This window comes from Phyllostomus hastatus, unplaced genomic scaffold, assembly GCF_019186645.2.
Source record: "Phyllostomus hastatus isolate PE091 unplaced genomic scaffold, TTU_PhHast_1.1 phas_contig_38, whole genome shotgun sequence".
Taxonomy (NCBI): Eukaryota; Metazoa; Chordata; class Mammalia; order Chiroptera; family Phyllostomidae; genus Phyllostomus; species Phyllostomus hastatus.
The window spans coordinates 27,899,227-27,925,844 of NW_025333869.1; the positions used below are offsets into that span (position 1 = coordinate 27,899,227).

The 26,618-nt window shown below is 38.2% G+C and overlaps 1 protein-coding gene and 2 non-coding genes across 5 annotated transcripts in view; 2 read left to right on the forward strand and 1 right to left on the reverse strand.

Moving 5' to 3' along the window:
* Positions 1 to 3,041: 3,041 nt before the first annotated feature.
* On the reverse strand, positions 3,042 to 3,147 carry LOC123821234. Its single transcript, XR_006786085.1, has one exon. It is a non-coding gene; the product is annotated as a U6 spliceosomal RNA (small nuclear RNA).
* Positions 3,148 to 8,347: 5,200 nt separating this feature from the next.
* SLC25A16 (solute carrier family 25 member 16) overlaps positions 8,348 to 26,618 on the forward strand; it is a 36,567-nt gene continuing 18,296 nt past the window's right edge. For all 3 annotated transcript variants that reach the window (XM_045842030.1, XM_045842027.1, XM_045842028.1), the window contains exons 1-4: positions 8,348 to 8,569; positions 12,082 to 12,174; positions 17,732 to 17,865; positions 18,805 to 18,868. In XM_045842030.1, the coding sequence (XP_045697986.1) occupies positions 8,443 to 8,569; positions 12,082 to 12,174; positions 17,732 to 17,865; positions 18,805 to 18,868 (418 nt within the window). In that variant the 5' untranslated portion in view covers positions 8,348 to 8,442. The remainder of the gene's footprint in view (positions 8,570 to 12,081; positions 12,175 to 17,731; positions 17,866 to 18,804; positions 18,869 to 26,618) is intronic.
* LOC123821200 lies at positions 14,333 to 14,458 on the forward strand. Its single transcript, XR_006786065.1, has one exon. It is a non-coding gene; the product is annotated as a U4atac minor spliceosomal RNA (small nuclear RNA).

The window sequence follows — 26,618 nt, forward strand, 5'->3', positions numbered from 1 at the left end:
AGCCTTGCCCAAATCTCTGATACCAGAATCCTGACCATAATCCATCCTCTGTTCCTGGAGCAGGATTCAGACATATAAATCTTTATTTTCCTTACTCAGTGGTGTCCAATGAGTATCTGGACTCCTTTGTATCTCAGTCCCCTTCGCCCACTACACCTAACCAAAGACTTATATTCCCTGTGTGCTGTAATCCAGCACAGTTCTGGCACTATAGTGGTTATGGGGGAACTATCAGAACAAAATGGACTCAAACTGAATTTCAGCAGGTACAGCACAATGGGATTTTACAAAGTTCCTATGAAAGTAAGGGGTGTCCTTGACATCCCTCAGGAGGCTGACAACTCTCAGAAGACTGCTCCATGGAGAGAGGATAGCTATCCCAAGGGGGCCGTTCTCTCTGCTGCCTGGTGGATCCAGTTTAACAAAGTCAATGGAACCACCCAGTGTGATATGAGCTGGTGGCAGGATGCAGAGCTGGAGAGGTCCCCTGAGCAAGTGCTCTTGGTAAATGAAGAGTTGTCACCACACTGTGCAACAAAGGAATTAAGAAGAAAGTTCAGGAATAGGAAATGAAACCAGGCCCAGAGTGTATTCTTATATCACAAGACAGTGTATTTGAACAAAAATGCTACCTTGAACATTGTGCTTCCTGATGATTCAGAGAATTGTGAGTTGGAAGACAAGTGTGTAAGGCAGAATCGTTCTGTGAGAACTTAGTAGTCTGAGTTGTAAAGAAAGGTTTTTTTCATGAGGCATGTGCCAGGGTCCAGCCTCGGTGGGGTCTCAGGGTCCCCGAAGGATGCACAGCTAAGGCGAAGAGACTGAATCGAGACACCAGGTGGGGTGCTGGAGGACAGACAGGCTTTTTGAGCCCGACCGACTCACTGAGAAAAATCAATCTTTATTTTTATAGGGGAGGTTATACAACATTCAATGCATAGTGTGATTATTAAAACAGAAATGGTTACCACAGAAATAATATCTAAAAACAGAAGATTTTACAGATTAATCATATTAAACAAAGAAATAACTGAAGAGTACAGGAAGTCTCACAGATCAACCATATTAGACAAAGGTTATTTTGACCAAGAGGGTCATTAATCAGATGCCAACGAAGCTATACGAGCACAAACTTTCAAATGCTGATTATAATTAAATGTCTACTAAATTTCTATAGATTGGTCTAAATCAAAGGGATACAAGGAGTGATTTAAAAATTAGTTATTGTTTATAGAAATTAGATATCTAAATTAGATAAATGATTTTTTACCTAGATCTATTAACTACATATCTGGGGGGGGCATATTATGTTTCCATGTACTAAGATTATTATATTTAAATTAAAACTCCTTCCTCCTCTATTTACCTGATCCCATCAATAACTGCTCCTGTCCAGGGCATGGGAAAGGCAGTGGTTCTAATAAATCTTGACCTTTTCAATGGTGACTCCCTAGACATTCCTAGCAATGGCCTCCTCCAGCATTCTGGCAGCTAGTCTGCCCATAGTTTAAGTCTATCCCTAACTTTCCAGGTGGGGGGAGTGGGCAGCATTAGGGTTATTAGGGGCTTCTAATTAGTGGTCAGCAAGTCATTTCGCGCAGAATCAGAGGCATCATGCAATGTTTTTTTGTTATAAAGCACAGGTGTCCAAAAATCTTACCACCTGATGCTAGCAGGGACAGGCATACAGGAAGAGATAGACAGGAGACCCGGCCACAGCTGCTTCTGCTGTGCAGATGCGTCTCATCCGTCTGGACTGTGTCAAGGGTCGGCTGTTGGACGGCCTCCAACAGGCATGCAGGGCAACTAGGTTGTCAGAGAGCTCTCTCTATCCCCAGCTTTTCTGGCCCAGCAGCAGTAAAAACAACAACAATAAGTATGCTGAATATGAGACCATCCCTTTGATTAGCGTGTTGAAGAGATGGGAGGACTATGAAACCATTTCATAGCAAGCTTCAAACAAGCCATATTATGGCCTAGCAGCAGGAATTGGAGCCCAAGAAGCGTCACAGGAGATGCTGAATGAAATAAATTACTGAGTTCCAGCTACAAAGAACAACTAAATGTTGCATCATCATGATGGGCTATAACATGTAATGTCTTGATTTGAACTAATAAAGCTGTCATACCAACATAGAGGCTAAGCCTTTGGAATTATAAATTGTAAAAGTAAATAGAGTAAATCACAAAAAATTGTTTTAATAATAGGGCATTTGTGATAATGTGATGCTTATTCCCTATAAATCTAAGCAAGTGAAAGTTAATAATCCGTGTTCTAAAAGAGACGACCTAACAATAGAAGACTTCAAGGCAGCAAAGGTCTGTGATATGTACAATAAAAAAGCACACTGACTCCTCTCTTTCAGGAAATGTCAGGGTATGTGTGGGAGTAGGGGAAGCTTTCAAAGAAGACTTTAAGGTAGATATTATTAAATATGGTCTATGTGGTATTCACATATAATCTATATTTTAAAGAAAAAAACCTCTACAAAAACTTTTTTCTTTGTGCTTTTGTATGTTTTCATCATCTTTACAGTTGGTGCCAACATTCCTAACCCCTATCTATACCTTAAACCAGTTTTCTTTTCCATCTACGCTATTCTGTTGACACTATAATCAAGTCTCTTAAACACCCTATCAGAAACTTTACAGCAACTGTGACGTTTCCTCTGCCTTCTCCTCCACATATAATTCCTTAGCAAGCCCACCAGGTGCTACCTCCTCCACCCACTTCCTTTCTGATCACTGTGTTTTCACGTTCTCACCAGCCCTATTGCGTGGATTGTTGCTAAAGCTTCAAAACTGGCTTCCTTGCTGTCAGATCTGTCAGTGTCTGCCTTCTCAATTGTCCTATTCATCTCTCCCAGATTAATTTTTCTGAAACATAGCTGTCACCAGCTACTTATTAAGTCTAAACTCTTTAGCCTAAGTTTAAAACTACTCATGATGTGACCTTGCCCTCCTTCTCCAATGTTACTGGTCGTGGTCTTCCATACAAGTGTTGGGGAGTCAGAAAGAGGTGCTCAAGCATCTTAAGATAGGCAAACTTGACTATTCTCTATTTTTTGTGTGTCATCCTTGAGTAGGGGACATGCTATCTTCTCTGCATAGTTTCAATTTTAGGATATATGCTTCTGAAGCAAGCACCGTTTTTTGAATATTTTGAATTTCCTTGTGTGTGCATATGTGTGTTTGCCTTGACCCATGCTTGGCCATGTCAGACAACAGTTCAGTTACCTTTTTCCATAATGACCCCTGAAAAACACAGTCCGCCTTGTGTTATCTCCACTTTTTATTTGTGTAGCATATTTATTTTATTATTAGGGTCATATTTACCCCATGAAATAGTGCATTTTTTGAGGGAATGGATTGGTTTTTCTCCACTTTTTAAGTCTCTGTCTAGTAGTTATCCTAAATATAGATATCCTAAGAATAAAGACAGAGATAGAAAGGATTGTCTTCAGTAGGCCTACCATCACTTATTATCTGGTGTCAAATGACTTATCCAGTGAGCAAAATAGTCCCTACCTACACAGAATGCACATTCTAGTGAGGGAAACATAATAAAAACATTTACTATATAATGTAAATCATGTAACTTGAATTTTTATATATAAATATATCTTTTACATATGTAAGACATATAAATTATATATAGTACTTATGGGCGCTGTGGAAAAAAATGAAAGTAAAGCAGAGAAAAAAGATATTGAGTTTTGGTAGGGATGAGGGTAGAGTGGGTGGAGTAGAGTGCAATTTTAAATGTTAGAGCCAGGAAAGGTCACCCTGAAAAGGTGATATTTGTGTAAATATTTGAAGGTGGGGTAAGGAGGAGGAAGTTACATGAAATATGTACGGGGAAAGTCACACAGGCAGAAAGAACAGCACATGCAAAGAAAGGCCTTGAGGGAGCGGGCCTGGTATTTGTGAGGGACAGAGCAGCCAGTGTGACTAAAGGGAGTCCTAGGAGTTGAGGTCAGAGATATAACAGGAAACCAGTAGACCATTGTAAGAATTTCTGTAATATGCACAGCCATGGAAAAGTTTGGGGATAAGACATGACAAGATTTGTTTTAGGTTTTAAAGAATTGCCTTGGCTGCCATATTGAGAATAGACAGAAGTGGGCAAGAGAGAGCAGGAAGGCTATTTAGGAAATTAAGGTTTATGGACTGAGGATGGAGTTAATATTTCATGAAATGAAGGAAGGCTTCAGGACTAGCATGTTTGCAAAGGAAGACGAGTTTACTTTTGGATATGATAAATACATGCCAATTAGATATACAAATGTTGAAAATATGAATCAATAGAGTTGGAGAGTAGGTAGGGAGGGCTGGAGATTGGGAGTCATCAACATTTGGATGGTATTTAAAACTATGAGGTTGGCTAAGATCTCAGAATTTTACTACAGAAGAGACCCGTGGACTGAGCCCTGGGATACTATAACATCTGTATGTTGGGTTGTTTAGTAGTAACCAGATGAGTAGATGGAGAAGAAATACTTGGATGTTTAAATCACTAGACTTGTCAGTTATTATCTATATATCAATTTTTCATTCTTGATCTGGATTGGGTTTTGGAGTTTGGGCCACTAAGTAATAAATTAAAGCTGTAAGATGCATCTCATTGGGGTGGAAATGGATGAGGGGAGGTGTACCAGTACAGCCTGTAGGACAGGGGGGAAAGTACACATTAGCCCTAGGAACTGAGGCTGTTTGGTTAGTTATATAATATGAAAGTATAGGTACTTCTTTTCTGTTGTAGCATAAAAACCTTAGGGAGCCTTTTTTTTTTGTATTTTAAAAAAGATCTTATTTATTTACTTTTAGAGAGAGGGGAAGGGAGGGAGAGAAACATCAATGTGTGGTTGCCTCTCACCCACCCCCAACTGGGGACCTGGCTGGCAACCCAGGCAGTTGCCCTGAATGGGAATCAAACTGGTGCCCCTTTGGTTCACAGGCTGGTGCTCAATACACTGAGCCACACCAGCCAGGACCTTTTCTTTGTATTTTTAATTGTGATAAAATACACTTCATATAAAATTTACCATTTTAATAATTTTTTTAAGTGTACAGTTCAGTAGCATTAATTACATTCAAAATATTGTACAACCATCTCCACTTTGGGGAGCTTTAAAAAAATGTTTTGCCATACATTTTATTTTATTTTTTGTTTCCTTTTTTCTTTTTTAATATATTTTATTGATTATGTTATTGTAGTCCCATTTACCCTCCTTCACTCCCCTCCAACCTGCACATCCCCTCCCACCCACATTCCCCCCCTTTAGTTCGTGTCCCTGGGTCAAACATATACGTTCTTTGGCTTCTACATTTCCTATACTATCCTTACCCTCTCCCTTTCTATTTTCTGGCTACCATCTATGCTACTTATTCTTTGTATCTTTTCCCCCACTCTCCCCCACCACTCCCCTGTTGATAAGCCTCCATGTGATCTCCATTTCTGTAGTTCTGTTCCTGTTCTAGTTGTTTGCATAGTTTGCTTTTGTTTTTGTTTTAGGTGTGGATGTTAATAACTATGAGTTTGCTATCATTTTACTGTTCATAGCTTTTATTTTCTTTTTCTTAGATAAATCCCTTTAACATTTCATAAAATAAGGGCTTGGTGATGATGAACTCCTTTAACTTGACCTTATCTAGGAAGCACTTTATTTGCCCTTCCATTCTAAATGAAAGCTTTGCTGGATAGAGCAATCTTGGATGTAGGTCCTTGCCTTTCATGACTTGGAATACTTCTTTCCAGCCCCTTCTTGCCTCTTTTGAGAAATCAGCTGACAGTCTGATGGGAACTACTTTGTAGGTAACTATCTCCTTTTCTCTTGCTGCTTCTAGAATTCTCTCCTTCATTTTAATTTTGGGTAATGTAATTATGATGTTCCTTGGTGTGTTCCTCCTTGGGTCCAACTTCTTTGGGACTTTCTGAGCTTCCTGGACTTCCTGGAAGTCTATTTCATTCGCCAGATTGGGGAAGTTCTCCTTTATTATTTGTTCATATAACTTTTCCACTTGTTGTTCTTCCTCTTCCCTTCTGGTACCCCTATAATTCAGATGTTGAAACATTTAAAGATGTCCTGGAGGTTCCTAAGCCTCTCCTCATTTTTCTGAATTCTTGTTTCTTCATTCTTTTCTGGTTGGATGTTTCTTTCTTCCTTCTGGTCCACACCATTGATTTGAGTCCCAGTTTCTTTCCCAGTGCTATTGGTTCCCTGTACATTTTCCTTTTTTCACTTAGTGTAGCCTTCATTTTTTCATTTAACTTGTGATCAAATTCAACCAATTTTGTGAGAATCCTGATTACCAGTGTTTTGAACTGTGCATCTGATATGTTGGCTATCTCTTTGTCACTTAGTTGTATTTTTTCTGGAACTTTGATCTGTTCTTTCACTGGGGTCATTTTTTTTTTGTCTTGATGTGCCTCTTACATAGTGAGGGGTGGAGCCTTAGGTATTCACCTGGGTGTGGCAACCCACATTGCCATGCTGTGAAGCCGTATGTGGGGGAGGGGTCTGAGAGGGAACAGTGGCACTTGCTCTGCTCTCTGCCAGATTTCAGTTACTTACCTGCCCCCTCCCCCACCCACAAGCAAATTGGGCCCTTCTGGTGCTGATTCCCAGGTGGGTATGTTTGTGTACGTTCTAGGACCCTGTGGATCTCTCCAACGAATTCTCCTGTGAGGGTGGGAGTTTCTCCCGCTGATGCCTCAACCCCGACAGGTGTTTTCAATCAGTGGTTTGAGGCTTTATTTCCCCGCACTGGGGCCCTGGGTTGTGCGGTCCATCCCATTCTCCAGTTGTTTCCCCCTGTTTATCTGGGTGTGAATGTGGGACCACCAAGTCTGCAATCCGCCATCTCTCTGGGTCTGCCAGCCACTGCCTTGCCAAGAGTCCTCTCTACCCCACTGCTGGTCTTCACCCCTCCTACCTGTCTGGATGAATGTGTCTTCTTTAACTCCTTGGTTGTTGGACTTCCATACAGTTTGATTTTCTGTGAGTTCTGGTTTTTTGTTCTTAAATTGTTGTCCTTCTTTTGGTTGTGCGAAGAGGCACAGTGTGTCTACTTATGCCTCCATCTTGGCCGGAAGCCCACATGTATTTTTTAATAGTTCATTTTTTATTATATTTTTTCCCATCACCATTTATTCTCCTCCTATTCTTTCATTGGAGCCCTACAAATTATATCAATGCTTTCTGCCTTGTCAGGCTTTTTTTGAATCTGTGCCTTCTACTTAGCTCTCAAATTCTACCAAGCTCCACCCACCACAATCACCACAGTGCTGTCCATATCCATGAGTTCTTTTGCTTTTTTGCTCCATCCCTGCACCTCCCCAAATATTAGATGTGCAAAATATAATGATATTATTATATGGGTCTGTATTTTCTGGTAGAAATTAAAAATTTGGAACATGAGGGGAAATAAACGCAAAGCCTGAACTCAGTAACTCAGTACAAGTGAGGAAATGTGACTAGAAACAACTTGCAGAGGCCTAGATGTAGAAAGAGGAGACCAGCGTCCAGTAGTTAGGAAGGTTGGAGTAAGTATTGTGGAAAATAATAGATAATTTCTGGGACTATAAAAGTTCAGATCAACTTTGGTCACAAAGACTAGGAATAAATTTTGATCATGTTGGAACTGATGAGGAGCTCACAGTAAGAGAATAGTGCCCAAAGTGGGTGGTTAAGAAATCGCGTCTTGGAATACGGCGGGTGGGGGGTGGGGGGATAGGCTCCAGATCCTAAGAGTTTAGGGCAGAGGCTTGGTATTGGTGAGGAGTGGAGCTCAGTGGAATTTGAGAGTTAAGTGGAAGGCACAGATTCAAAACAGCCTGACAAGGCAGAAAATATTGATGTAATTTGTAGGGCTCCAAAGAGAGAATAATCTGCTCTAGCAGAATTTCTTTGGAAGAGGTGGTAGGGGTGGAGTAAAAGCTTGGTGGGGGGTTAGGGCAGAAGTTGAGGTGTAGTGAGAAGCTCTAAAAAGGCAGAGATGACTTGGTGGGAGATAGTGCAATTTCAGAGGTTCATGGAAAGAGTCAGGAACCTAAAGTTGGTTCTGAAAAGGGTTCGTCTTAGGAAAGTCAGAAGACAGCCCGTTGGGAGGTTATAGATCAATGGTCAATACAGGTCAATAGGCGAGGAACAGCTTTCTGAGTTGGTGGGAACTTTCCTGCTGGCTGCGCTTCACCTCTTAGATATGAACAGAAAGGGCTTGGAAAGGGAAGCCCGTACCAGCGACGTGGGGTTTGCTGGGTTGGTGAGGTGTCCAGCACAGGCCCCGCCCCTCGCTTACGCCATCATCCCGCGCCGTGCCTCAGGCTGTAGCTCCGCCCCTCTCGCGCCGCTCTCTGTGCCTTGTAAGCACTAGCGATGGCTACGGCCTCAACCCTTTTGCTAGCTGAAGACTAAACCTCCCGGCGCGGCCCTAGTCCCGATGGCGGCGGCGGCGGCGGCGGCCCTTGCCGCGGCCGGCGCCCCTCCTGCGATTCCTCAGGCGGCAGGAGCCGGAGGGCCCACCGCCCGCCGAGACTTCTACTGGCTTCGCTCTTTCCTGGCCGGAGGTGGGTGTCTGCCGGAGGGACCCGGCCGCGCCCTAGAGTGCTGGTCCGGTGCATGCGGCCACGAGGACATTCTTGGACAGTGGCTACTTCAGTGCCCTGCCAGATGTTTGTCCTGACCTGCTGTAACCTTTTCCTGATAAGCACTTAACTGGTGACAGCAGGATCCTGGGGAGGAGGGCCCTGGAGCTGCTGTGGAGTGGCTGGGGAGGTGAAAAGACTGAACTGTTCTTGAGGGTTGGATGGGAAAATAGGGGAGTCTTTTACAAAGGCCCGAGGGGTTTCAGTAAAACATGTTGGGCTTTCCTTTCTTTTATAAAGACCATAGGTGACTGAATGTGGAATTGGGTTTTGTTATTTGCTTAAGAGAAAACAAATAGTTTTAAAAACATGATTGGAAAATTGTGCAACACTGTCTACAACCAAAATGATTCCAACGATTCTAGTAAACTGTCACAGTTGCTCACAATTACTTGACAGGTAGCTGGTGCAATCCTATTGTTGGTGTGACTGTAGGACCAGAAGGTTCACGTTGTCTATCAGAAATTTCCTCTGCCTTCCCATAAAGAGGTGTTTCAGTCTCTACCCTTTCTTAATTGATTGTGTGGGTTGTCATCACTTATTTAAGACTAGGAATTTAAAAAATTCCTATAGAAAGATAATGTCTCTATGCTGCAGTAGTATTAAGAGTTTATTCTGCTGATAGAAAGGTCATTCATTTATTTATACAGGAACATTTGAATGCCTTCTGTGTGCCTCTTACATGTTCAGTGTACAGCAGGGAACAAAACAGTATCCTGGAGTTTACATTAGTTGTGGAGAAAGACAATAAATACAATGAAAAACTAAGTTATATAGTTTGTTACAAAGTGATGAATCTAATGGGAAGAAGTAAAAAGAATGGGGCAAGGAAATGGAGAGGCTAAGTAGGTGCATATTAAATAAGATAGTTGTGATAATTGCCATTAAAAGGATGACACTTGAACAGACTTGAAGAAGCGAGGGAGTTTAGCAAGTTGATGGCTAAGAAGGAGCATTTCAGAAGGAGAGAAAAGTTAAAGCAAAGGCTTCAAAGTGGGAGTGGGCCTCCTCTGTTCAAAGAACAGAAGTGGCTGCAGCCAAGTGGCATTGATGGGAGAGGAGGGTTAGAGACATACAGGCTGCATTTGAAGGGCCTTGCATACCATTGTAAAGATTCTGACTTTTACTTGGAATGAAGTTGGGAGTCATTGCAGGTCTTGAGCAGAGAAGTGACATGATATGACATATTTCAAAAGGATCACTTTGGTTTCCTGTTGAGGGTAACTGTAGGAAAGTAACTATGGGAGCAAAGAGACTAGTTTGGAGGTTATTGCAGTAATAAAATTACTTTATTCAGATGATAGTGGCTTGGATCAGGTGAGTAACAGGAGAAATGGTGAAAAATTATGATAATCTGGATACAGATAGAATGAATAGGACTTTCTAACAGGTTAGAGATAGGGTAAGAATGAGTCAAGAATGACTGATTCATGGTCTGAGCAGCTGAAAGGTTGAAGTACTCACTCACTGGCTGAAATAGGAAGGCTGTGGTTGGAGCAATTTTTTTTATGGTGGTTGTAGTTGGAGGGGAGATGAGGAGTTCAGTTTCGGACACATTGCATTTTGTGATGTTGATTAGACATTAAATTAGAATCATGGTACATGTTGGTGGGCATAGCAACCAATGAGTTCTCTTTATGTGCTACTGGTAGTACTGTAAATTGGTACAGCTGCTTTGGAGAAATAGTTGGGAAGTTATCTGTGACGCTGAACATTTATATGTCATGTGATCCAGTAGTTCCACTTCTAGGTTTATCTCAACATATATATATATTTCTGTTCTTGTCTACAATATTCATGAGAGTCCCAAATCAAAAGCAATCCAAATGCCCATCAGTGTTATGACATATTACCAAAATATGGTATAATCATACAATGAAATACTATGCAGCATTGAGAATGAATAAATTCCTGCCACATGCAACAGTGTTGATGAATCTCACAAGCTTAATATTGAGCAGAAGAAACCAGGCACAAAGCTAGCCATACTGTGTGATTTTATTTATATAAGGTTCAAAAACAATCAAAACTAAGTCCGTGTTGTTAGAAGTCAGAAGGCCGATTGGTTATCTCTGAGGAGGAGGGGCAAATAGTGATTATGGGAGTACAGAAAGGACTTCTGGGAGGCTGGTAGTTTCATTTTCTTGATCCGGGTAGTCCTTATGTGATTGTATTCACCTTTCATTAAGTGACATACAATTTGTGCACTTTTTTCTATGTATCTTAAAGTCTATTAAAAGGAGGAAAAGAATTGCAGATAGCAAGTATCAGAAACTCTGCAAAGGAATCTTGATTAAGCTTTGTATTTTTTAGAAGTTTGCATAGTTTTTGTTTTGTTTTTACATAGTTTTCATTCTTTTAAAATCAGGTTTATTAAGGTATAATTTATATACAGTAAAATTCACCCTTAATTTAAATGCATTTTCTACTTATGATATTTTCAGTTTGCAGTGGGTTTATCAGTATGTAACGCCATCGTAAATCAAGGAGCATTTGTACATATAAGGTACTTTAGAAAAGTGTCTTAGTTCATGTGGGCTACTATAACAAAAATACCATAATCTGATGGTTTATAAACAACAAACATTTATTTTTCATAGTTCTGGAAGTTGGAAAATCCAAGATCATGGTGCCCTCCGATTCAGTGTCCAATGAGGACCTTCTTCCTTATAGACAGCAAATTCTTACTGTGTTTTTACAAGGTCAGGGGTGTCTGGGGCCTTGTTTATAATGGCACTAATCCCACATTTAGTTGACTAGTTGACTCATATTGCATTTTATATAAATAAAGATTCAGAACCCTCTGGACATAATCACCCCCTAAAAGCCCTACCTCTAAATGCTATCAAATTGGGAATTAGTTTTCAACATGAAATTTTTGGGGGGTTGGGCACAAACAACATAGCAAAAGAATCTATATACTATCACCTTAGAAGCACACCAAACTAGTAGGCCTGGCCCATATGTATGCACTTTTGCACTTTGCTGTCATCTACATGTCTGCAGGGTTGCATGTGGTAGGGACCAAGTACATAGTTGCTGAATGTATGAGAGAATGATTGAATTTCATGGGTAAAAGTTGGTTACTTCAATGCAAAAGTTGCACAGAAGAGGAGCAGGTTTCTTCAAACAGTGCCTTACAGTTGAGTAAATGCCTTTCAAGTGTCTCCATAACCACTTTTAGCAAGATTCCCAGTATTCATCAGGTATTAGGGGACAGATTTACACTTTTAAAACTTATTTTTAGGTATGACATGCCAATTAGTAAGTTACAGAGAATGAGGGCCAGTGATCTGAACATCACTTCTACTAGGTAGTTACACCCATGGAGACCAAATTAAAGATCAGAGGTATGTGTTAGCTGAATAAATAATGGTTTCCATCTGGAAAGAAATGGTATGCAACATCTCCCTGACCTCTTAAAATTTTTTTAGGTATTGCAGGATGCTGTGCTAAAACAACAGTTGCTCCTTTGGATCGAGTAAAGGTTTTATTACAAGCTCACAATCACCACTATAAACATTTAGGTGAGTTAATAGTTGCTAAAGAATAAAATGAATGAAAATATCCATCTGTGGGCTTGGTTTCCATTTGTGAATTACAGTGGAAAGAAGATACAAAAGGGAGTTCAAATTTGGTGGCAGATTTTACAAGGAATAGATCTTTCTTATTTATTTTAGTATTTTCATTTGCCAGAGTGTTTATAATTGTTTCAGGGTACTGGTATCCTCTAAACCAAAATCTTTGAATCATTGGAGTACAACTACTTGCTTATTGGGATTAGCGTGTCATATCCTTGACAGACACACATTAATAGCTCAGCTAGATTTTTTTTTAAGAATCCAATCAGACCCTGACTGGTGTGGCTTAGTTGGTTTGGCATCATCCACAGACTGAAAGGTCAGTGGTTCGATTCTTTCCTGGCACATGCCTGGGTTGTGGACCAGGTCCCCAGTAGGGGGTGCAGGAGAGGCAGCCACACAGTGATGTTTCTCTCCTCTTTTTCCCTCCCTTCCCCTCTCTAAAAATAAATAAATACATAAAATCTTTTTAAAAAGTTTTAAAAGAATATTGATTGAGTAGGAATGAAGTTCATAATGTTTTAGTTAATTAAAAAATATTACAAGCCCTGGCTGGTGTAGCTCAGTGGATTGAGCGAGGGCTGCGAACCAAAGTGTCGCAGGTTCGATTCTCAGTCAGGGTACATACCTAGGTTGCAGGCCATGACCCCCAGCAACTGCACATTGATGCTTCTCTCTTTTTCTCCCTCCCTTTTCTAAAAATAAATAAATAAAATCTTTTTAAAAATATTACAAAATAGTGGAATTATTTACATTTTATATAAACAAACATGTATTTAGACAAAAGACTAGAAAGACAAACATTAACATTAGTGGTTAATATTCAGTGGTGAGATTAGAGGGAATATTTTTCCTCTAAGCTAATTTGTAACACATGTTGAACACACATATATTACTTTTTCAATTAGAAGGGAAAAGAGTTTTTAAAAAATTGAATGTGTTTCCCTGGTGGAGTAGTTCAGTTGGATAGAGTATTATCCTGATATGCCAAGGTTGCGGGTTCTGTATCCACAGGGTACATACAAGAAGCAGCCAATGAATGCATAAATAAGTGGAACAGCAAATCAATGTTCATGACTTCTCTTTCTCCTCCTCTGCCTCTCTCCTCTTCTTCTCTCTCTCTAAAAATCAATTTAAAAAATTATTATGTCCAGAGACCAAGAAAGAAATTAGGTCAGGGCAACCAAGTCATACCACTTCATTGCTTCAGTTTCATGCTTCAAAAGATAGGAATGATGAGTGCTCTGCACGATCTGTGCAACATCAGTGTGGAGGAAAGACGATTAACAGAGTAGATTAGAATTATTTTTTCAATTGGATTTTTAAAATGTGATTTTCCTCAAAAAATATGATGGCTGTTTATATTTTACATTAATTGCAGCTCACTTTGTTGTCAATATTCTTAATACTAATTCTGTACTTAAAATTGAAAGAAAAAAGTTACTATCTTTATGTCCAGCAATAAATCCTATAAGTTCACAGTGTGCTCTTCATGTATAGGAAGAATCAGACTTTTGAACTTAATTAAGAGATTATATAAAACTAGAAAGGAAGGAAATTACTTTCTTTTGTTATCTAAATTGAGGGTGAAAAGGGACACGAATTTTATTACCCAGTATCTTGGAGTGTTTTACAATGACCCAGCAGACCAGTAACTGAGCAGGATTGTTTTATTCCTTTAACCTGCTCCCCATGGTGATCTGTGTTGTTTTGTTTCCTGATTTGTAATTGTTCAATTACCTATTCACATTAGATTTCACCCTCTACAGGGCTGCATACCGTGGGTTACAGTGTACCCTATCAAGGCATGCAAAATTTGAAATGGCATTCCTGCAGTGGTGTAGTATATGGAATTTCATGTATCTTTAAAATAAAATATACAAGCTGTAAAAAAAAAAAGGTACACAAGCCATAAAAAAGGTATTGTTTTTTAATTTTCTTTAAAATGTTTTTTGGCATTTTATTCTAGATACCTCCTTTTTAATATGTATGCATAAGCATTTTTAAAATTTTGGTTTTTTAAAGCATGAGTTTTCACAAATACAATATGAAGATGCGCTATTGAATAAAATTCCTACTTTATCTTCTTTTTAAAAATGTGTGAACCATCTTTTCCTTGGGGTTGTACTACTGTCCTCTGAGCATGTAGTGAGAGCAGTACAGCTAGTGCCTAAACAGCACACTCCCATCAACTAGAGCTCTGCTTTATTTTGGTGTAGTTTTAGGAAAAAAGAGAAAAAAATTAAAAATGTGTGACATTACTTTCAAAGCTTCAAAAATTACTTTTTATTTTGAATCAAAATTATTGTGGCCAAATGAAAAGTAAGGAGTATGGTAATTAGAATTTCTTCTTCCCCTCAATTGCAGTTTGTGTAAAGAATTTTTTCCCGTAGTATATTATAAATCTTTGACTTTCATTTAGCTTTTTACAGTCAAATGTGATATAAAAATAGGTAGATGAATCATGATAGGATTCTTTAAAAATCTTTACTTTTAATTTTGTTTCTTTTACACTTTATTTAAAAAATTTTTTGAATGTATATTTTTGCAAGTTCATAATTCATAAAAATACGAAAGCAAATTGTCATTCTGTGTCCCTATTACCTCTTTGGAATCAAGCATTTTTCCAAGTTTCTTCCATTTCTTTTCAGCTAATGTGTACATACACAAGCATATGCTTATATTTTACCAAATGTTAGTTCCTTCTAATCCTGGCTTGATATTAAGTGAAGCTATAGAGGTGGATTTAAATAACACATAGGCTTCATATAATAGATACACTGAGGATTTTGCACCCTACAGGGAATACATATTTTTTTCAAACAATTTTATAACATTTGCAAAAGTTCGTCCAGTGTTATGTCTTAAAGAAAATCTCTGAAATAACTATGTATATTGTCAGATTGGTACTAGACTTACTGTGGTGATCACTTCATAAGTTATATGAATGTCTAATCACTATGTTGTATACCTGAAACTAATATAATATTGTGATAAAGTATTATAATACTATGTCAACTGTAGTTGAAAAATTTAAAAAATATTTTTTAAAAATTTCAACCCTGGCTGGATTACTCAGTTGGTTGGAACGCCAGCTCATACACCAAAAGGTTCTGGGTTTGATTCTGGGTTTTATCCTGGGTTGGGGGTGTGTGCAGGAGGCAACCAATCAATATTTCTCTCTTGCTGTCTCTCCCTGCCTCTGCTGCCCCCAGCCTTTCATCTCTCTCTAAAATCAATGAACATATCTTTGGTAAGGATTTAAAAAAATAAAAAGAACAAAAGAAAATCTCAGTTTATTTCCCAAAGTGAAAACAGATTGTAAAAAAATAATACATTTATCTAAGTAGATATTTAAATGCCATTTGAAAACATTCAACATCCATGTTTCATCTGTTTGTCTTTCTCAGTTATTTTGTTTTAGGTGAGATTTTTGTAAAAAGCATCTGGTTAAATATGGCATTTTAACAGAATTTGAGAATCTTTGGCTTTAAAATTTTTTTTACCCTTTTATCGATTCCAGAGAGAGGGGGAGGGAGAAAGTGAGGGAGAGAAACATCAATTTGAGAGAGAAACACCAGTTGGTTGCCTCTTGCACCTGCCCCAACTGGGAACCAACCTGGAACCCCCAGCCATGTGACCCGGATTGGGAATTGAACCTATGACCTTTCAGTAGCAGGACAATGCCCAGCCCACTGAGCCACACCTGCCAGGGTGAGATTCTTTGGCTTTTCATAGATGACTTTGTCCTTCAGCTTTTCTTTTTTGCTATCATTGAGTTATTCACTCACATTGTTATTTTATGTTTTCTGTTTATTGTGCCTTTTTGTCATCTCTAGTTCCCCTCTACAGGTCTTTCTTTCCTAGATTTCCTTTTTTTTTTTTTTTAAAGCACTGTATCTTTTTTGCCTATACTAATGGTTTTTCTTAAAATGTTTCCAGTAATCAAAAAGTTTTAAAGAATAATACAGGGTCCAGAACAAATAATGCCCCTTTGTTATTACAAAATCTTTTATTATAAAATCATAAACATGTAATTCTGTAATATAGCAATATTGCACTCAAGCACACCATATGACATTTTAGGTGAAATGTTCAAATTAAAACTATAAATGATTACACCCACATTATTACTACCAACCACACTCAAGCAAACCTTACTTCTTCTGGATCCTGTATAATAAATGTGGACTCAGTGCTTCAAAATAAGCATTATCAGTACAATTGAAACTTCCTCTGTACTTCCCCTTCATTGTCATCAGCCTTCTTGTCCCTACTAGATAGTCGTGTTTCTAAATTTAATTACTCTTAAATTGTTACTAATGCATTTGAATAAAATTAAACAGGACTTTTGCTCCCTCTTCCTGCAAGGGGACGCCATCTTCAGTAGAATTTCTTTTTTTGGTGTGTGTGTGAATATATTTAGTTTTATTACTCATGCATTTTGGGAGAATTTTACATATTATGCACATAGCCATATGTCAACATAATAGAATTCTTTTTTACTAGACTGTTAGTCCATTTAGGTACTTACTTATTAAAAATGTTTTTATTATCTATTTTGTCTTGGATGTTAATAAGTAATTTCTGGGAAGGGATCGAAAGGTTACTTGCAGTCTAAAGTTCAAAATGAGCCCAGTGATTTACTTTCATATTTGATCAGATATTTGTTTGAAAAATTTGGAAAGGTGCCTGAATTTAAATGGTTTAATAATAGAAGTATTGAAGTCTGTACTGCAAATGGGACTAGTGATTAACCTTAAGAGAATAATAAACATATCACTATATAGGATCAGAACTGAGGCCTTTGTTTATCAATATTGCTAATTAAAGTCTACTAATGATGGAAAATTGCCCCCCCCAATTTAAATAGTTTTAATAGTTTTTTGTTTCTTTTATTTAGCAATATTTTTTTATTTTTTCTTATCCTCACCTGAGGATATGCTTATTGATTTTTAGAGAGAGAGGAAGGGAGGAGGTGGAGGGAGAGGGAGAGTTTCAAACCTGTACCAGTTCACAGGGTAACACTCCAGTAAACTAAGCCACACCAGCCAGGGCTAGCGGGATTCTTATGTATACAAACCACATGTGTATTTGGGTCAGTCTGGGTAATTTTCCTTTGCCCTTCCAGATAGAATTGATCATCTGCCCTGCAATATATGGACTTTGAATATATTTCTGTTGTTAATATTTTTAGATAGCTAAAATATAGTTTTAGATAGTTTAATATAACCAATGATAATTGTACATATAATTTATTTGTAGCGGTTCTTGCTATAATGTTTTATATTTTTACATGTGGTATATTTATGTAATTTGAACAAGTGATGTATTTTAAGTAGTATTAACTTATATAGAAGTTATTCATGTAATTTCTCAAACAAAATTATATTATGTATGATGACATTAGTCATCTTTATCTGTGATTGTCATGAAAATTTGAATTTAGATAGTTTTCTCTGTTTTAATAGTATTTTTTTTCTAAAAATCTTTCTAAAAATAGGAGTATTTTCTACATTGCGTGCTGTTCCCAAAAAGGAGGGATACCTTGGATTGTATAAAGGGAATGGTGCAATGATGATTCGAATCTTTCCCTATGGTGCAATCCAGTTTATGGCGTTTGAGCATTATAAAACGGTGAACTTTTATTTTGTTTTCTTGTTTTGTGTCCTTAACTATCATACTTACTTGACAAGGCATTTGCTTTGACCTTTAAAATTACTTTGGATGAAAGGGTAAAGTAATGTCTTTTTGAAGGAATAAGATTTGTGATAGTTTAAAATTTTAAATATAACTTGGATTTAGAGTTATCTATTCCAGAATTGTTAGTCATTTTTCAGTGAATTGTTTATATTCCAATTTAAGAAAAAGAGCCAAAGTATTCTTCAAGTAGATAATAATAAATTCATAAAATATTAATAGCTCTTTAGTATTTTTTTGTTTCTCAATTGTAGGAAAGGAACATTGTGGCTTTGGATTTTCTTACTATATAAAATAGCAAAACCATATTGTAAAAAAATCTGTTTTTAAGGAATGATCTAAGTTAACAGCTTTTCCCATCTTATTCATTGATCAAATTTCTCTTTTCTAGCTGAGTGAAAGTTTATCCTGTCAAATATCTTAACACAGAAAGGGGTTACATATTTTAAATTTCATAGGGTATCTTAGGACGCAAAGTAAACAGTAGACATGGGAACAACATTGTAAGCTAGTCTGTCAGATGGAATGGATGTCTTCAGTATATGAAAACTTCATTGTCTGTAGAAGCATTTTATTCCCACTATTCCAATTTACACTTCATTTGTAGTCATCAGAGTGTAGTATATTTGGTGATCCTAAGCTAGACTGCATCTGTAAAAATACAACATTAGAGCAGAGGCTATAGGGAAAATATCTGACCTATTTATGGTGTGATATAACACAGTCCAGCTTCATATAATTGTAGTCATTTCACTCACATTTAATATTTCTTTTTACTAGTTCTGTTACTCTTTTGAAATAAGCCTTCATTATTAAACAGTGAAATGGGTAGCATTTTAAAAATATCTTATTTAATTTGACGTTTTTGGTTTCTAGTTGATTACCACAAAGCTGGGAATTTCTGGTCACGTGCACAGATTAATGGCTGGATCCATGGCAGGTAAGAGGAATGGGTTTATTTTATTTCTGACAAATTTATTTTCTATTAAAACATTTGATTTGGTTTAGGTGATATGTGTGATATTAACAGTATACATTTGTTATCTTTCTACATTCAACTATATAAGAAATTGTTAATATCCCGCCCTGGCTGGTGTGGCTTAGTGGATTAAGTGCTAGCCTGCAAACCAAAAGGTTGTCTATTTGATTCCTAGATTAGGGCACATGCCTGGGTTGTGGGGCATATCCCCAGTAGAGGGCACGCAAGAGGCAACCACACATTGGTGTTTCTCTCCCTCCCTTCCCCTCTTTAAAAATAAATAAAATCTTTTTTTAAAAAAGCAAGAAATTATTAATATTCTAACTCAAAAAGAGTATTTTACAGTGGGAGATGGTAAGGAATAATGTAAATTTATACCTGTGTGAAAACTATGTCATTTCCTTTGACAATTCTCCTGAAAATGTTAATTTTTTTTCTTTAAAAATTAAAAAAAAATTAGGCCCTGGCTGGTGTGGCCTAGTGGATTGAGTGCTGGCCTATGAACCAAAGAGTCACAGATTTGATTCCCAGTCAGGGCACATGCCTGGGTTTCAGGCCAGGTCCCCAGTAGGGGCCGTGCAGGGGATAACCACATGTCGATGTTTCTCTCCCTCTCTTTTTCCCTCTCTTCCCCTCTGTCCAAAATAAGTGAATAAAATCTTTAAAAAAATTTTTTTAATTATACTGACTACGCCTGTATAAATGAAAATAGTATCACTCCCTAGAAGCAATCACAGTTAGCGGTGTCTTATGTATGCTTTTTTCTAATACTACTTTATAGGATAAGAACTTTGCTTTTAGTTATCTCTGTATATATCAGTGCATAGATCTTATTTTGTTAAAGAATTATATTATAGTCTTTTTTTTAGAGGTCAGACTTCTTGTCTTGCCTTGTCTTGTGTTTCACTGTGTTACATTCTAAGGTATGAGTGTATTATGATTTATTTAATTAGTCCCCAGTTGATTGACATTTGGGATTTTTCAGTATTTGTTTCACAGAGAACATATTTTACTTCTGTGACAATATCTATAGAATAGATTTTTGAGAAGAGAAATTACTTTATCTATGAAAGGATATATGTATTTAAATTTTAAAAAAGATTTTGTTTATTTATTTCTAGAAACAAGAAGGGAAGGAGAAAGAGAGGGAGAGAAACATCAGTGTGTGGTTGCCTCTTGCACGTCCCCTACTGGGGGCCTGGCCTGCAACCCAGGCATGTGCCCTAGACTGGGAATTGAACCTGCAACCCTTTGGTTCATAGGCCCACACTCAATCCACTGAGCCATACCAGCCAGGGCTGTATTTAAATTTTGATAGGATTTCACAAGCTGTTCTCCATAATCTTTTCAACAGCCTTTTCCCCTACATTCCATACCAACACTAGTCCTTATCAAAAATTTTTTTAGTATATTTTCTTGATTATGCTGTTACAGTTGTCCCAGTTTTTCCCTTTTTGCCCACCTCTGCCCAGTACCCCCTTTCCCTCCAGCAATCACCCCTCTTAGTTTATGTCCATGGGTTGTGCATATAAGCTCTTTGGCTTCTTCATTTCCTATATATTATTAACATCCCCCTGTCTATTGTCTATTTTGTACCTACTAATTATGCTTCTTAATCCCTGAACCTTTTCCCCTACCCCAACCCCTCCCAGTTGATAACCCTTCAAATGATCTACATATCTATGATTTTGTTCCTGTTCTGGTTGTTTGCTTAGTTTGTTTTTGTTTTTTTAGGTTCAGTTATTGATAGTTGTGAGTTTGTTGTCATTTTCACGTTCATAGTTTTGATCTTCTTTTTCTTAAATAAATCCCTTTAATAATGGCTTGGGAATGATGAATTCCTGTAACTTAACCTTGTTTGGGAAGCACTTTATCTGCCCTTGCATTCTAAATCATAGCTTTACTGGATAGAGTAATCTAGATTGTAGGTTCTTGCTTTTTATAACTTTGAATATTTCTTGCCAGTTCTCTAGCCTGCAAAGTTTCTTTTGAGAAATACAGCTGATAGTCTTATGGGAACTCCTTTGTAGGCTACTCTCTGCTTTTCTCTTGCTGCTTTTAAGATCCTCTCTGTCTATAACCTTTGGCATTTCAAGTATGATGTGTCTTGGTATGGTCCTCTTTGAGTCCATCTTGTTTGGGACTCTCTGTGCTTCCTGGATTTTTATGTCTTATTTCCTTCACCAGATTAGGGAAGTTTTCTTTTATTATTTTTTCAAATCAGTATTCAATTTATTGCTCTTCCTCTTCTCCTTCTGGTACCCTTATGATTTGGATGTTGATATGCTTAAAGTTGTCCCCTAGGTTCCTCAGCTTATCCTCATTTTTTTGTTTGTTTGTTTGTGTGTGTGTGTTACTTTTTTTTTTTTTACTTAGTTTTTGGATTCCTGTTTCTTCTTTCTGTTCTGGTTGAATGTTTATTTCTTCCTTTTGTTTGAAATCGTTGATTTGAATCCCAACTTCCTTCCCTTCACTGTTGGTTCCCTGTATGTTTTTATTTATTTCACTTAGTGTATCTTTCATTTCTTCCTTTATTTTGTGGCTGTACTCAATGAGTTCTCTGAGCATTCTGATAACCAGTGTTTTGAAATCCACATCTGGTAGGTTAGCTATCTCCATTTTGTTTAGTTCTTTTTTCTGGGGTTTTGTTCTGTTCTTTCATTTGGGCCATATTTCTTTGCATTCTCAATTTGGTGGCCTCCCTGTGTTTTGTTTCTGTGTATTAGGTAGAGCTGCTTTGACTCCCTGTCTTAAAAGTGTGGCCTATGTAGAAAATGCACCTGTAGATTGCGTGGGGCAGAGCCCTAGGTAATTGCCAGGACAGGGCAATTCCCTTCACAGCTTTGTGTCTCTGCATGTGTGTGGCAGGGGGAGGGGGCTTGGAGAGGAGTCAGTACTGCTGCCTGGCTTCTAGAGGCTTGCTGGGCACTTGTCCTGCTTCCAGTCACCTTACCCACCATCCATATGTGGTTGGCGCCCTTCCAGCTGCTGCTGTAGTGTTTGTGTATGTTCCAAGCCCACATGGGCCCTTTAAGCAACGAAAAGCCAGCAGTTTTTTCCACTGCCTCAGCCACCACTGGTTTTTATAACCAGAGGTAATGGGGGTTTTATCTTCTCTGTGCTGGAACCCTGGGCTATGTGGGCTGATCTGGGGCTGGGATTGTTTGTTCCCAAGGTATCTCTCCCAGTTCTTATTCACTGTATGTGAGTGTAACACTGCCCACTCCATCACTGATGCTGCTGTCTCCTGTGCTGCACCCTGTCCAGACTCTACAACTCTGTCCAGCCTACCCATCTGGATGAAAGTGGCTTCTTTAAATCCTTATTTGTCAGACTTCCATACAGCTCAGCTCCATTTTCTGATGGTTCTGGGTGGTATTTGGTTTTGACATTTGGTTGTAATTCTTTCTATGCAAGGAGTCAAGGAATGTATGTCTACCTATGCCTCCATTTTGACCAGAGGTCCCCTTATCAATTTGTGTTTTTTAAGATTTTGTTTATTTACTTTTAGAGAGAGGGGAGGGGAGGGAGAAAGAGAGGGGGAGAAACATCGATCAGTTTTCTCTCATACACATTCAACTGGGAACCTGGCCTGCAACTCAGGTGTGTACACTGACTAGGAATCCGACTGGCAACCTTTTCATTTGGAGGCTGGCGCCAAATCCATTGAGCCACACCAGGCAGGGCTCAAATTTTTATTTTTCATTTTAATTTTTTAAAAAAGATTTTATTGATAATTTCTGGCCAAGATGGAGGAGTAGGTAGACATACTGTACCTCCTCACACAACCAAAAGAAGGGCAACAATAATTTAAAAACAAAAAAACAACCAGAACTGATAGAAAATCGAACTGTATGGAAGTCCAACAACCAAGGAGTTAAAGGAGTTAAAGAGTTAAAGAAGACACATTCATCCAGACCGTTAGAAGGGGTGGAGACAGCCTCTTTGAGAGGACTCGGTACAAAGCGGAGTCTGGCAGACCCAGTGAGGTGGTGGATTGTGGAGTGGGGCGTGCAAAACTGCAGCTGGCTGGCAAGGCAGCAGTGGGTGGACCTGGTGAGGCAGCAGCTGGTGGAGTGAGTGGTCCCACATTTACGTGTGGATAAACTGGGAGGAACAATTGGGGAGCGAGACAGACCATGCAACCCAGGGCTCCAGGGCTGGGAAATAAAGCCTCAAACCACTGAAACTCCCGGCCTCATATGAGAATTTGTTGGAGAGACCCTCAGGGTCCTGGAATGTACACAAACCCACCCACCCGGGAATCAGCACCAGAAGAGCCCACTTTGCTTGTGGGTAGTGGAGGAAGTGACTGAAAACACAGCAGAGAGCAGAGCAAGAACCATTGTTCCCTCTCGCACCCCTTCCCCACATACAGCATTGCAACGCAGCTATGTGCGCTGCCCCACCCTGGTGAACACCTAAGGCCCCACCCCATATTACGTAAGAGGTGCACCAAGACAAGAAAAAAAAATGGCCCAAATGGAAGAACAGATCAAAGCTTCAGAAAAAAATACAACTAAGTGACAAAGAGATAGCCGACCTATCAGATGCACAGTTCAAAACACTGGTAATTAGGATTCTCATAAAATTGGTTGAATTTGATCACAAGTTCGATGAAAAAATGAAGGCTACACTAAGTGAAATAAAGGAAAATGAACAGGAACCAATAGTGCTGGGAAGGAAACTGGGACTCAAATCAACAGTGTGGATCAGAAGGAAGAAAGAAACATTCAACCAGAAAAGAATGAAGAAATAAGAATTCAAAAAAATGAGTAGAGGGTTAGGAACCTCCAGGACATCGTTAAACATTCCAACATCTGGATTATAGGGGTACCAGCAGGAGAAGAAGAAGAGCAAGAAATTGAAAACTTATTTGAAAACATAATGAAAGAGAACTTCCCCAATCTGGCAAAGGAAATGTACTTTTAGGAAGTCCAGGAAGTTCAGAGAGTCCCAAAGAAGTTGGACCTGAGGAGGAGCACACCAAGGCACATCATAATTACATTAGCCAAGATTAAAAATAAGGAGAGAATCTTAGAAGCAGCAAGAGAAAAGGAGACAGTTAACCTACAACAAAGGAGTTCCCATAAGACTGTCAGCTGGTTTCTCAAAAGAGATCTTGCAGGCAAGAAGGGGCTGGAAAGAAGTATTTTAAGTCATGAAAGGCAAGGACCTACATCCAAGATTGCTCTATCCAGCAAAGCTTTCATTTAGAATGGAAGGGCAGATAAAGTGCTTCTCAGATATCGTCAAGTTAAAGGAGTTTATCATCACCAACCCTTATTATATGAAATGTTAAAGGGATTTATCTAAGAAAAAGATAACAAATATGAACAGTAAAATGACAAGAAACTCAGTTATTAACAACCACACCTAAAACAAAAACAAAAGCAAACTAAGCAAACAAGTAGAACAGGAACAGAAATGCAGAAGTGGAGATCACATGGAGGATAATCAACAGGGGAGTGGGAGGGGTGTAGAGAGGGAAAAGTTACAGAGAATAAGTAGCATAGATGGTAGGTAGAAAATAGACAGGGGGAGGTTAAGAATAGTATAGGGAATGTAGAAGCCAAAGAACTTATGACACATGGACATGAACTAAAGGCAGGGTGAAGGGGGCGATATAGGTGGGAGGGGGTGTGCAGGGTGGAGAGGAATAAAGGGGGGAAATGGGACAACTATAATACCATAATCAATAAAATATTTAAAATATTTTATTTACTTTTTTTGGAGAGAGTGGAAGGGAAGCAGAAAGAGAGGGCAACATCAATGTGTGAGTGATGCATGGTTGCATCTTGCATGCCCCCAACTGAGGCCTGGCCCACAACCCAGGCATGTGTCCTTGTTCTCAGGCCAGCATTCGACCCATTGAGCCACACCAGACAGGGCTCAAATTTTTGATACATGGAAATTGGAAATTAATTATGAGTAAGGTTAATCACCTTTTCATAGTTGTAGTGACCATTCGTTATTTTTTTCTGCTTTGAGTTGTTTCTATTTAGTTATTAATTTTTATCAGTTTTGGAATTAGGACATTATTTTTCTTTTTTGTCAAATATTGCTCATATTTTATTTACCATTTTTAGATTTATCTTTTGACTGTAATTGTGATTTTTTAAAGAAAAATCACCTAAAAGTTGTTTTTACCCCCTTTATAGAAAATTTCCATAGCCAAACGTGTTAGGCTTTTTCTCAGTGGCTTCAAAATTTTTATAAATGCCTTTCTCTTTCTAAGATAAAACATTGAATCATGTTTTCTTTTAAAACTTTTTTATATAAATGTTTTATGTTCATCTTTTTAATATTTATTTTTATATAAGAAATAAAGTAGAGATTGAATAAAATTTTTCTCTAAATGACTGGTCAGTTGTACCAACATTATTTACTCAGTAATTTATTCTTTCTCTTTATTTTAAGCACCTCTATTATATAATAAGTTCAGTGAATATATTTAACAGAAGTAAGGGTGTGTATAGTGATATTTAGCAACAAAGATGTTCATTGTAGTTTTGTTTATAATATCAAAAGGTGAATTAAATATGTAGCAATAGAAGAGTGATTAAAAAATTCCATATATCAGAAATTTATACATTCATTAATAATACTTTTTGTGGAATTTAATTATTTATTTTTTAATATTTAAAGAGATTTTATTTGTTTATTTTAGAAAGACAAGAAGGGAGGGAGAAACAGAGGGAGAGAAGCATCAGTGTATGAGAGACATGTGTATTATTTGCCTCTTGTACTCCCCCTGCTGGTGACCTGGCCAGCAACCCAGGCATGTGCTCTGACCTAGAATTGAACCTATGACCTTTCAGTTTCTTGGCCAGCGCTCAACCCACTGAGCCACACCAGCCAGGGCTAGAATTTTATTTATTAACAAAAAAGGTGTTTACATCTTAAAAGCAAATTACAAAAGAGAATGTTCAGTATTGTATATAATATTTTGTTTTTTTAAGTTAATACATGTATAAATATTCATAAAAATTCTACAAGTTTATAGCCAACATGTTAACTATTTTTATTTCTGCTAATGGAAGTAAAATCACTGGAAGGTGATATATCAAAATCTTAATTCTATCCCTGACTGGTGTGACTGAGTTGGTTGGGTATTGTCCGGCAGAGTGGAAGGTTGCTGGGTTGCAGGATTGGTTCTCCCATCGAAGTCCCCATGAAAGACAGCAGATCAATGTTTCTCACATTGATGTTTCTCTCCCTATCTTTCTCCCTCTCTTACCCTCTCTCTAAAAGTAAATAAATCTGAAAAAAAAAACCCAACTATTTAGTTGTATGATAACCACTACAACTAAATTGTAGTGGTTATCATAGGGTTTGTAGGATTTTGGATGTGTTGGTTATTACTTAAGTCAGGGTATGACATACTCCATGGTGGTGTCAGGTTTCTGGAACCAGGATTTTGTGCCATGCCTTTGTGGATACTAGTAGTGGTGGGGAGAGAGGTATGTGTGGCTAAAGCATCTAGGTTATTTGGCCTTCTGAGTAAATAGGCCCCTGCTCTTCAGTATATGCAATTAAGCATTCTAGTAGTTTTAAAGACCTTGAGGTCTACATGTGTTGTATGGGGGGGAAAGGAATGCAGTTTGATGTGAGCAGGTAAGCCCCAAAGACCAAAAAAAACAACCAAACCATCTTTGGATAGATGTTGGAGATACTACAGCCATTGGTAATTATCTTCCTGGTTGTGGAG